Source organism: Ctenopharyngodon idella, chromosome 9, assembly GCF_019924925.1.
Source record: "Ctenopharyngodon idella isolate HZGC_01 chromosome 9, HZGC01, whole genome shotgun sequence".
Lineage (NCBI taxonomy): Eukaryota > Metazoa > Chordata > Actinopteri > Cypriniformes > Xenocyprididae > Ctenopharyngodon > Ctenopharyngodon idella.
The window spans coordinates 33,975,605-33,987,904 of NC_067228.1; the positions used below are offsets into that span (position 1 = coordinate 33,975,605).

The window sequence follows — 12,300 nt, forward strand, 5'->3', positions numbered from 1 at the left end:
AAAGGTCTCTTCTTCAATCAAATTATCACGTTTTCCTCTCAAACGCTGAATTTACTGTTTATGTATAGTGCGCAGTGTTTCCGTGACTGTCCAAAGCAGGCAAATATGAGTACGTGATTGGTTATCCGTTACTAAGCATCTAGTCATAACATTGTAACACACATCGTTTCACACTGTACACGTTTGGCACTGCAATCTGGGGTTAATACCGGGGTTAATTCAGTTAAGTCCAGCTCTGGAGCAGGGTTTCATAACCCTGGGTAAAAAGCGGTGCTAACCCTGCATCTAAATTACAAGTGTGAAACATTCCTTTACCCGCAGTTAAAAGTGGTGTTTAGAACGACGATAACCCAGGGTTAAGCGCAGTGTGAAAAGCCCTTATGTAGCTGTCATTCAGCTTTATTTTTAGCACGAACTGAATTGTCGGTATTTTTATGTGTTTTGGACCAAATTTCAATTAGGCAGTTCACCTCATCTTTGCTTCAGGTTAACCCATAATTCATTTTAAGAGGCACTGGCAAATCAAACTGCTGCTTTTCACTCATCGCAGATAATTGCTCATCATACATTGTGAAACAGCCTAGTTCATTAGTCTGTTGGGTCGGATTGCTTTCTCACCACAAGCGAACTGCTTCAGAGTTTCTTTTCAAGCGAAACAAGGTGGTCTCAGCCTGCTTGAAAACGAACTCTGGAGTGATTTGCGATTAAAAAAAAAATAGTCCTAGTCAGAAAAAGATGACCTTCGAGGTTTTAACCAGTGAGTCCTTAGCAAGAACCACCATACTAGAGATTTTTTCAGTAATTGCAAATAGTAACATTCTTACAAACTTCTTAGAATTTATCTTAAAGGGGTCCTATTATGCTTCTTTCCATGTTCATCTTTCTTTAGTGTGTAATGTTGCTGATCATGAAAAAGCTCTGCAAAGTCTCTCCAGCGGGAGTTATTCTCTATACAGGTGTCACTGTTTCTGAACTCCCTGAAACGCCTCCATTGTAGTCTTGAGTTTTCTTCCAGGAACAAACAATTCACAACATTCCTCATTTAAATAATTCCCGCCCAAAATAAAGGGGTGAGGCCTGGTTGAGTTGTGTTGTCGCCATATCCGAGAGATGCTGTTTTTTCCACCCCAAATCCAAACACCCTTTTTTCAGCCTTCCTAAGGCGGACTAACTTAGGAATCAGTGGTTAAAATGTATTTTTAACACTATTCCTCAGCAGTACAACCACAACCTTTTGCTGTGTTCTCACCATTTCCCCAACAACTGTTTTCTGAACAATGCATTTCGATACAGGTCAGATGTTATAAATGACACAGTTATAACATCACATCTGAAATGTATACAGAGGTATAAAATAAATAATTACCACTGTAAAACGTCCTGCACAAGGGGGCTTCTTCTTGACTGTCATAATCGGACACAGGCTCGAACTGAAACATAAAACTGATGCCATAGTTACAGCAGTGTTTACAGCGTCTCAGGAAGCTTCTGGAGCTGATACACACTCTAAGCGGTAGACCAATCACAACAGGCTAGGGCCGGCTGACCAATCAGATCAGCTCGTGGACATTTTCTGATCCCGTCCCCCTCTCTCGCTAACCCTCTTCGCTTCCTGTCTGCTTACTGTCCTATCATAATAAAGTCAAAAACAGCAAAAAAAAAAATAGATCTTAAAAAAACATTATAGGATTAATTCACTTTAAAATGAAAATTACCCCAAGCTTTACTCACCCTCAAGCCATCCTAGGTGTGTATGACTTTGTGCTTTCTGATGAACACAATCGGAGATATATTAATATATATCCTGATGCATATATATATATCCTCAAGAAAGTGCATCCATCCAAAACAAAACGTACTCCACACGGCTCCAGGGGGTTAATAAATCGATGCGTTTGTGTCAGAAAAATATCCATATTTAACGACTTAAGAAGTAAAATATCTAGCTTCTGCCAGACTGCCTTCCGTATTCAACTTAGGAAGAAAGTGTAACTGATGATGTAATCGTATTCTAGTAGACCCCATAAACAAAATCATGAACCTGTAAATGAGCATAAAAGGACCCTTTAAGAATTGTATTAACTTAAAAGATTTTTGTGAATCCAGCCCCTGTTCAGGTAAAAATCACACCAGAAGCACTGCTGTTTGCGTGATATGTCTGCTAGATTAATTAGACTCTTTTTACACCTGTATTAAGCGTCATCCACTTTAAATCAGATCACCGAAGATGGATGACACCAGGTGTAAATGCTCTCAGTCTCTTCTTTCTAACCTGTGCTTCCTCTGTGTAACAGGAAGGTTATGGACAGTAACCAGAGGGAGAGATGGGTGTCTAACAACACATACTGGGAGCTGCGCAAGGACCCTGGCTTCCTCAAACTAGAAAACCCTCAGCTGTGGTAGATCCAGACGCCTGTGCTGATGACGCCTTCACTGCTGACTGCAGATGCTTACTATGCAGAACAGGAGCAGCCTGGGACTTCCCTCTAGATTTGGATTTTATCTCCAGAAATGGACTGAAGGTCTGAAAAAAAGACTTTCCACATCACTTCGGCAGGCTCCGCCTCCATATTCTCCCTCTCCATAGTAACAGAGAGAGAGAGAGTGCTGTTGTCAGGGCAACAGTGAGAGCTGGAGAGCTGTCCACATGAAGCCAGTTGTGCTTCCTGTTATGTCCTTGCCTTAAGAAGTCGCTTCTCAACAACAAAGTTTTACGCTTTTAGTGAAATTCCCTCAACTTCTCGGTTTAGATGAATTGAATTTGCTCTTGGTTACATTCTGCATGTGTAGATGGCAGCTTTTCTCTGCAATATGTTACACAAACTACATTTAGACAATTTTAGTGGTATTTTTGTAAACGACCAAAAGGACAGAATTGCATTGGCGTTAAAGCTGTGCCGTGATCGATCCGTTTCATTAATGAAGTCAACATGTCCCTCCTCATGTTCAAAGGCAGCCGTCAGAGGGGCGGATCAATGTTCACCATGTGCTGAACTGGGACCATTTTATATCCCACCTTTCAAATCCTTCCAAAGAATCAAGGCTGAAAGAGATTTCCTGTACGCAACCTGCAACACTGTGCAGCAAGACCACAAGACGCCCTCATGGACTCCTGTATCTCTGTAGCTGCAGTTGTACATTAGCACTCTTAATTTAAAGACAAAGCGTGACATCTAGCGGCACCAAACCAAATTCAAGAAGTGATTTTTTTTCCAGACAGATTCCACAGGCCCTCTCTATCTTCAGAAAAACGAGTCAATGCCCTGATAAACAGATTATTACTGGTCGTTCCACCCCTAAACTTACGCCACTGGTTGAGTCAGAAGTCGTGCATACGCTACATTTAAAGAGATAGTTCACCCAAAAATGAAAATACTGTCATCATGTCGAACCTGTACGACTTTCACTAATCTTCGAAACACAAATTAAGATAATGAAAGCTAAGAGGTTTCGTCCCTCCATTGAAAGTCCAGGTAATCAAAATGTAAAAGATCCAAAAAGGTTATAAAATGAATCCATATGAACTGATCGCTTTCTATGATGAACAGATTTAATTTAGGCTTTTATTCACATCTAAACAATGATTGACACACATGTATAGAGCACATCAAATATGGTAAACGCCGAAGCTGACGCACGAGAACCAATGAGGTTTGTTCTAGCAATAACCAAAAATGAGGAGATCCAAAAAGGTCATAAAGGCGTAGTAAAAATAATCCATATAAATTGATTGGTTTAATCCAAGTCTTCTGAAGAGATATGATCACTTTTATGATGCCTTTATGACTCCTCATAGGGACAGAAACTTCTGAGGTTTCATTAAAAATATCTTCATTTGCATTTCAAAGGTGAACCAAAGTCTCATGGGTTTGGAACAACATGAGGGTGAGTAAATGATTTTTCATTTTTAGTTGAACTATCCCTATAACGCACCAATGACCAGCAGACATATACACTGCACAAGTGTACACTGTATTTTCCCTTGACTCACTGATCTAAACATGAACTTCACAACATGAGCGGCAGGGGCCTCTGCTGGCCTTTCAGTGCTACTGCATACTACATACTTCAGCACTCCACAATCTCCATTTGCAGCAACAACCTGAGCAATGTGTGGAATGGAAGACTATCATATACACTGCGCAGTATGCTATAATATTTCATGTAGTGTGCTACATTTGCACATGACCTCACCTCTTGTTTAATTCAGTTAAGTCCAGTTTTCATCTCGGATATAAATGTTATATTTTGAATTAAAATTCAAGGAGATGTTAAAAATCAGGGTTGACGTTTGCAGTTAATCTGTCACAGAAATGGCAAGTGAAGTCAGGCGCAATGCATTGTGAGGTACACCATTCTGTGTGCTCGGGTTGCGTACTGCATTGCTGAATTCAGAAACGCATACTACCATACCACTATTTTAGGCATATAAAGATGTGGCAGAATTAGTAAAAGTAGTACGCTAGTATGCAGTACCGAATTCCGCACGTGTTTTGCCAAATGTAGTCATCAGATATTCAGTACATACTGAAAACTTGCATGCTGTGCAAACTGCAGAAGTATGCTGCTGTAGTATGCCACTCTGAATAGCATACTAGCAAATACTGTTTCTGCTGTATAATTGACTCATTAGTTGATTAATCTTCTAAAAGTTAAGATATTTAGAAAAAATATCATTTTTATTGCCAAGATGAAAATAAGATACCACTTCCTGAACTAAACATGCTAAGTTAAATCATGTGGGCAGAATACGTTTTGAAATGTTTAACATTGCACAATGCAGTGTTTTTTCCACACTATTTTTAAAGTAGACAGTGTAGTATGCAGTATGTAGTACACTAGTATTCTAGTGTGAACGGCCATGTTTTCACACGTGATCTGGGCTGAACCTCATTCATCAAACAAACATTCAAACAAAATCATTTATACGTAATTTGTTTTTAATTTCTTGTAAAGAGAGATTTTTATTTTATTTCCGTAGATTGAATTGTCAGTAGATTTAAAAAGAAAAATCCAAAAACAGTGTAGTGGCAGTGACAGAGATGGTCTCTGCCATTAGTAGAGCCGTATGTCACTGTTCGAGTTCTTCACTGTGCCTTAATGCATATGAAACCATATCAACACACTCAACTGAGCACAGTCCACACACACACACACACACACACACTTCATGTTCTGCACACCGATGCACCCTGCAGGCCCAACCACACTGTAACACAGAGCTCCATTCAAGACTGCTGGATATGAGCGGCTGCGGTCTGAGACGTGAAAAGGACGAGGCCTGAAACATAGATGTGCATCTACAAGACTATGTAATGAGTTCAAATATTGCAGATACTTTGTGATCCTTGTGTTTTCTGTTAAGTGGACGTTGAGATGCTTCTTGAAACAGTCTTGACTGTCGTCAAGAGTTCATCCGACTGAATGTTTCTGAAGCTTACAGAGTTTATTTTAGATTTATCAAGCCTAAAATGGGGAAAAACATAACTTCCTGGTCCTGTCGAGTTGCTCTTAGAGAAGGACACTGTAGTGAGTGCATCTGCTGTTAGTTTCTCACCATTGCATGAAAACATGTCACGGCCTGCCAATGATCTCTGATGCCTTATTAAAATGTTCGTTTCATTTTTATCTCATTATCTGCTCACTGAGGCTTCCTGCACTGTGTGTGGGAGTTTCATTCATGTGTTCAGCTTTCCTCTGAAGTGCAATTGTACGATGATGACATCTCTCTCCGTTCACAGCTGCTCTGCTGCTGTACAGCTCTGTTTCTCCTGACGTGTCATTAGGACACTCTCCAGACCTGCTATTTCACATTTAAATACATAGTAAGAAATACATATTTATGTTCCAAGTCATGATCTGTATCCTGTGTCCATTATTTATTATCAATCTATCCTGTGCCCATGAATATTTATTATCAATCTCATTATAAAACCAGAATTCAAAAGCTCAAATTAAAGTATTAAAGGGTTAGTTCACCCAAAAATGAAAATTCTGTCATTAATTACTCACCCTCGTGCCGTTTTACACCCGTAAGACCTTCGTTAATCTTCAGAACACAAATTAAGATATTTTTGATTAAATCCGATGGCTCAGTGAGGCCTGCATAGGGAGCAATGACATTTCCTCTCTCAATATCCATAAAGATACTAAAAACATATTTAAATAATTTCATGTGAGTACAGTGGTTCAATATTAACATTATAAAGCGACGAGAATATTTTTGGTGCGCCAAAAAACAAAAACAAAATAATGACTTATTTAGTGATGGCTGATTTCAAAACACTGCTTCAGGAAGATTCGGAGCGTTATGAATCAGCGTGTCGAAGTGTTTTGAAATCTGCCATCACTAAATAATTTGTTATTTTGGTTTTTTTTTGGCGCACCAAAAATATTCTCGTCGCTTTATAATCTTAATATTGAGCCACTGTACTCACATGAACTGATTTAAATATGTTTTCAGTACCTTTATGGATCTTGAGAGAGGAAATGTCATTGCTCCCTATGTAGGCCTCATGGAGCCATCGGATTTAAACAAAAATATCTCAATTTGCGTTCCGAAGATGAACGAAAGTCTTACGGGTGTAAAACGGCATGAGGGTGAGTAATTTTCATTTTTGGGTGAACTAACCCTTTAATGCGAGGAGGCCGGGCCATTCGTCACAAACTGACACTCAGCAGTGTTTTACTCAACAGTTTCAATTCATTATTGACTGGACAAATTCAATGTAATTGCTATTTAGCAACTGTTACTGCTATTTAGACTTTTTTTAGGGGTTCAAGCGTGTATCACTGAAACCCTTATTGTAATAGTTAAAATTTCCAAGGATCAGTATTCTCGCCTAAAAGTGAAGTGGGCAGAGCCATTTTTACTAATTCACTAACTCATGAAAGGAAGCGATATTTTCACCAAACTCAGCACACCTATGTAAGAGCTCATTCTGTAGTAGTGTGGAAAAGGACGTACCGACTGGCCACTTGGTGGCGCTGTAACAGCAAAAAAAAAAAAAAAAAAAAAACATGAAAATGGCTATAACTACTACATGGCACATTGGTCTTAGTCCAATGTGCCATGATTGTCTATGAGGACATTGGCGTGTCTCAAAAAACATGTCTGCCATCGGCCAATGAAATTTGAGCAGTAATCAGACAAGGTTAACGGAGGCCAATCGGAATGAAACTCGATGGGCCTGTTTGACTCGCAACCCTTGAGGCCTGTGAGAAATTTGAAAAAAAAATCAGCCACCTTCATGTTTTTCATGTGCGTAAAGGATTGTACATCACGCAATGTTTCGACACGCCCACGACATTTCTACCCATGGTAGAACCCCTCATTTTAAGCAACTTTGCCTCTAGGACCGCCGCTGTCCATCGGATTGTTTGTTAAATATTGGAGATTATTTCAAAAAACAACTTTGGCGAACTAGGCCTAGGTTTTTGGCTCTACCTCTATAAAACCACTGCGGCACAATTCTCGGGATTTCTAGGTCAATTGTTTAAAAAAAGTAGTTATAACAGGGTTATTTAGAAAATAGGCATAACAAAATATACTCAAATTCCTATAAATCCTAAACAAAAAGGAAAATAGGTGAGCATGTGCAACATCAGACCATAGGTGGCGCTATAACTTAAAAAGCTTTTAAAAAACATGTTTCTTAGTAAATTGCTTGCATTAGCTGTAAACAGTCTTTTCTATCTATAATCTAAGTGGTTACATGCTTGCTAAATAAAACGCATTGGCTTAAAGGCCTTTAAGTGCTTGAACCCTGATAATTGCTGCTCGCAGCTATATTGTATTTTTTTATCATAAATTGGAACTTTTCCAGTCTCAGTCTCTCATACATATGTGGTCAAGCATGTGAACTGTCTTGATATATTAAATAATAATAATTAGAAGTATGAAATTCTTATTAAGCAGTTTGGCATAATCTATTATTATGCCATATCACCCTGTAGCCCAAGACTGGTTGCCTACTGAAACAAAGCAGGGTTGAGCCTGGTCAGTATCTGGATGGGAGACCTCCTGAGAAAACTAGGTTGCTGCTGGAAGAGGTGTTAGTGAGGCCAGCAGGGGGCGCTCACCCTGTGGTCTGTGTGGGTCCTAACACCCCAGTATAGTGATGGGGACACTATACTGTCAAAAAGCACCGTCCTTCGGATGAGACGTTAAACCGAGGTCCTGACTCTATGGTCATTAAAAAATCCCAGGATGTCCTTTGAAAAGAGTAGGGGTGTAACCCCGACATCCTGGCCAAATTTGCCCATTGGCCTCTGTCCATCATCATGGCCTCCTAATCATCCCCATCTATCTACTGTTTGGCTTCCTCACTCTGTCTCCTCTCCACCAATAAGCTGGTGTGTGGTGGGCGTTCTGGTGCAATATGGCTGCCGTCGCATCATCCAGGTGGATGCTGCACATTGGTGGTGGTTGAGGAGATTCCCCCTTCCTTATGTAAAGCGCTCTGAGTACCCAGAAAAGCGCTATATAAATGTAAGGAATTATTATTATTTCTTAAAAATATTTGGTTACACTATTTTGATGGTCCACTTTAGACATTCTACCAACTATAAGTAACTTTGCAACTACATGTCAACTAACTCTCATTGGAGTATTAGTGGTAGACTGCTAGTTAACTTTTAGGTTAGGGTTAGTAATAAGTTGACAAGTTACTTATAGTCAGTAGAATGTCTGTTGGGGAGCATCAAAATAAAGTGTCAGCAGATATTAAGCAGACAATCTACTAATACTCTAATTAGAGTTAGTTTACATGTAGCAAAGTTACTTGTAGTTACAGTAATAGAATATCTAATTGGACCATCAAAACAAAGTGTTACCAGATATTTTAACAAAACTGCTTAGCTGTTTAAAGTCATGGACCTACATGACCAAGTTAAGACCATCATAATCGTTCTGGATTCTCTGGTTACTGTTTTGCCATTTAAGCAGTCTTGTGGACACATCTGCTGCTGACCTGTAATAGAGGCCTGTGGTACTGATGATTATGATTTCTTACCAAAACCTCAGGCAATTAAGTTTTTAGCATGGTTTAACTTTATGCTTTTAACAGAGTTTACTGTTTGAACACTAAACCTGATATGAACATTACAATATCACAACATCCTAATTTTTGTATTGACATAAATTAAACCAACTCAATTATGTGGCCCTATAGGTTCAGTAGCCTATCCATTACACTTCCCTGAAGAAAACGTGGACATTTGTTGCCTGCGCCAATGGATTGCATCATGTATTTATAGCCCATTTATTATTATATGCTTCTTTTTATATTTTGTACAGTTAATTTAAATATTGTAAATATACAGTCGTTTTGATAACTCAACACATTTTTCTCCTATTTGTATAGGATTTACAGTTCAGCTGTGTCATTTGGAATTATAAAAGATATTTAGATTGGTGGCCACAACTAAAAGAAAGTGAAATGTTCTAACTGAAGTGGTATCAATCAGCAGGGGTATGTGCCATCACAAATGGACTCTTACCAATCAGGTATTTCATTGTAAACTAGCATTAGAGAAAATGACAAAAACCATTATAAAGTGACACCTAACACTCTGAAATGCATTAAGAAAACTGGCAGCAAGTGTTCAGAAGTGTGCTGGACCTTGACTCTTCACAGTGCAGAGTAATCTAGGTCTGGAGATACTACATTAAACAGGATGTCTATTATAATGTGCCTACGGCAAGTCAAATATTTAACAAAACATTCAGGCATCTCCAGAAGGAATGCGTGTTCACACTGTTAAAAAATTGTTTTATTTCTTAGTACATAATACCATAAAATTATTTGTGAAATATCAAAGATGAAAGATGAGAACCACTAACCACATATTAAATTATAGGCCTATCTACAGATCAATTTCAGACTCTGATTACTTGTTTTTGCTACTGTCTAACTCACAAACAAATAAATACACCACTGGTGAATATTCCTCAACTGTCATGAGTTTTGGTTTATCTCACGCTGGCCAATGTTACATTTACTTATACTGATTCCTACCAGCGTGTCGCACCATCATGCAAAAATAAAGGTTTACAGTAACGGATGCGACTGGTAATGTGGTATTCATGACCCATGATAGATTAATTCCGTGTGGTTCCTAGAATGGGCTGTTTGTATGACCAACAACATACAGTAGCACTGGTATTACACAACATTCAGTGGCACGTGCTACTCAAATACAGATGTGCCACCAACTGACTACGTTTGAAAATATTACCGATTTGTAAATACATTTACATGATATTTATTTATTTATTTTTTTAAATCACTAAATTAGGCAATTTATTTAGGATTTTGTGTCACAATTACATCAGTTTTGGAGGTGCCACAACATTGATAGTCACACATGGCAGTTTTGGTTTTTGGACGTGCCACCGAATGTGCTACTAAGCACAGCGCCAATGGCTTCTGTGCACAAGATGCCATGCCACTTAATGTTAATACTGCTACTGGGTAGCGGCTAATGAATCTGAAGTCTTGCACATTCACAGAAAATAGCTTACTCCTGTCTTACAAAATAAGGTGGATACATTATGACCACTAGATGGTCACAACGTACACCATAATGCAGGGGTGTCCAATCCTGATCCTGGAGGGTCACTGTCTTGCCAAGTTTAGTTCCAACCCCAATTAAACACACCTGAACCAGCTATTTAAGGTCTACTAGGCATCCTAGAAACTTCCAGGCAGGTGTGTTGAGGCAACTAGGAGCTAAACTCTGCAGGACAGTGGCCCTCCAGGACTGAGTTTAGGCGCCCCTGGCATAATGAAAAACTTCTGATTAATGAACCCAATGCTGCAAAGCTTCATTTAGCCATTATTAGCAGTGTTCACTGCACTCTGAGCAGCATGCAGAAGATGCTGAGCCTATTTTAGCAGTGCATTTCTTAAAGGAATAGTTCACCCAAAAATGAAAATTCTGTCATTTACTTACGGGTTTGGAACGACACAAGGGTAAGACTTTCATTCATCTTCGAAAGACAAGATATTTTTAATGAAATCTGAGTGATTTCTGTCCCTCCATAGACAGCTACACAACTACCACTTTGATGCTTCACATAAAGAGATTGTCAAACTAATTCATATGAATCGAGTGGTTTAGTCCAAATTTTCTGAAGAGACTCTATCGCTTTATATGATGAACAGACTGAATTTAGGCTTTTATTCACGTAAACATTCATCAACTAAACAGAAGCTCAAGCATGTTTGCTTGCCATGTGAGAACCAGTGAAGTTCATTCTCGTGTTACGCAGCACATTTGAGCTTCAGCAAGAACCAATGAGATTCATTCTTGTGTTACGCAGGACGTTTGAACTTCCACAAGTACCAATGAGGTTCATTCTTGTGTTACACAGGACGTTTGAGCGTCAGCAAGAACCAATGAGGTTCATTCTCGTGTTACGCAGCACGTTTGAGCTTCAGCAAGAACCAATGAGATTTATTCTTGTGTTACGCAGGACGTTTGAGCTTCAGCAAGTACCAATGAGGTTCATTCTTGTGTTACGCAGGACGTTTGAGCTTCAGCAAGTACCAGTGAGGTTCATTCTTGTGTTACGCAGCACACTTGAGCTTCAGCAAGTACCAATGAGGTTCATTCTTGTTACGCAGGATGTTTGAGCTTCAGCAAGAACCAATGAGGTTCATTCTCGTGTTACGCAGCACATTTGAGCTTCAGCAAGAACCAATGAGGTTCATTCTCGTGTTACGCAGGACGTTTGAGCTTCTGCAAGAACCAATGAGATTCATTCTCGTGTTACGCAGCACATTTGAGCTTCCACAAGAACCAATGAGGTTCATTCTTGTGTTACGCAGCATGTTTGAGCTTTAGCAAGAACCAATGAAGTTTGTTCTTGTGCGTCTAAGCAAGTACAGTTGAGCTTCTGTTTATGTTCTCTGATAAATGTTTATAGGTGAATAAATGTCTAAATTTAATCTGTTCATCATATAAAGCAATCAAATCTCTTCAGAAAAGTCAAAGTTGTAGTTGTGTAGACTGTCAATGGAGGGACAGAAATTGTTCAGATTGAAGGTGAGTAGATAATGACATAATTTTCATTTTTGTATGAACAAATCCTTTAACAAAAAACACATTGAGAACGTACTGTAAACCTATTAAAATGGTGTTTACAATGGCTTTATGAAGCAAAAAAAAAAAAAAAAAGACATTGGTCAGGTTTGATGCAGTGGCAAACACATTCTATTCAGTACATGTGACTGAATCCAGTTTGAGGTTCAGTGTAAATGAATTGCCATTTGGATGTAAATGAAGCACTTAGCC

General features: G+C 39.0%; 1 protein-coding gene and 1 long non-coding RNA gene across 9 annotated transcripts in view; both read left to right on the top strand.

Annotated features, from left to right (window-relative positions):
- The window catches only part of osbpl6 (oxysterol binding protein-like 6), a 70,977-nt gene extending 65,122 nt beyond the window's left edge, over positions 1–5,855 (top strand). For all 8 annotated transcript variants that reach the window (XM_051906684.1, XM_051906689.1, XM_051906686.1 and 5 more), the window contains one exon: positions 2,295–5,855. In XM_051906684.1, coding sequence (XP_051762644.1) covers positions 2,295–2,403 — 109 coding nt within the window. In that variant the 3' untranslated portion in view covers positions 2,404–5,855. The remainder of the gene's footprint in view (positions 1–2,294) is intronic.
- A 718-nt stretch (positions 5,856–6,573) lies between these two features.
- LOC127519188 (uncharacterized) lies at positions 6,574–12,293 on the top strand. Its single transcript, XR_007931741.1, has 2 exons — positions 6,574–11,509; positions 11,561–12,293. It is a non-coding gene; the product is annotated as an uncharacterized LOC127519188 (long non-coding RNA).
- Positions 12,294–12,300: the final 7 nt, after the last annotated feature.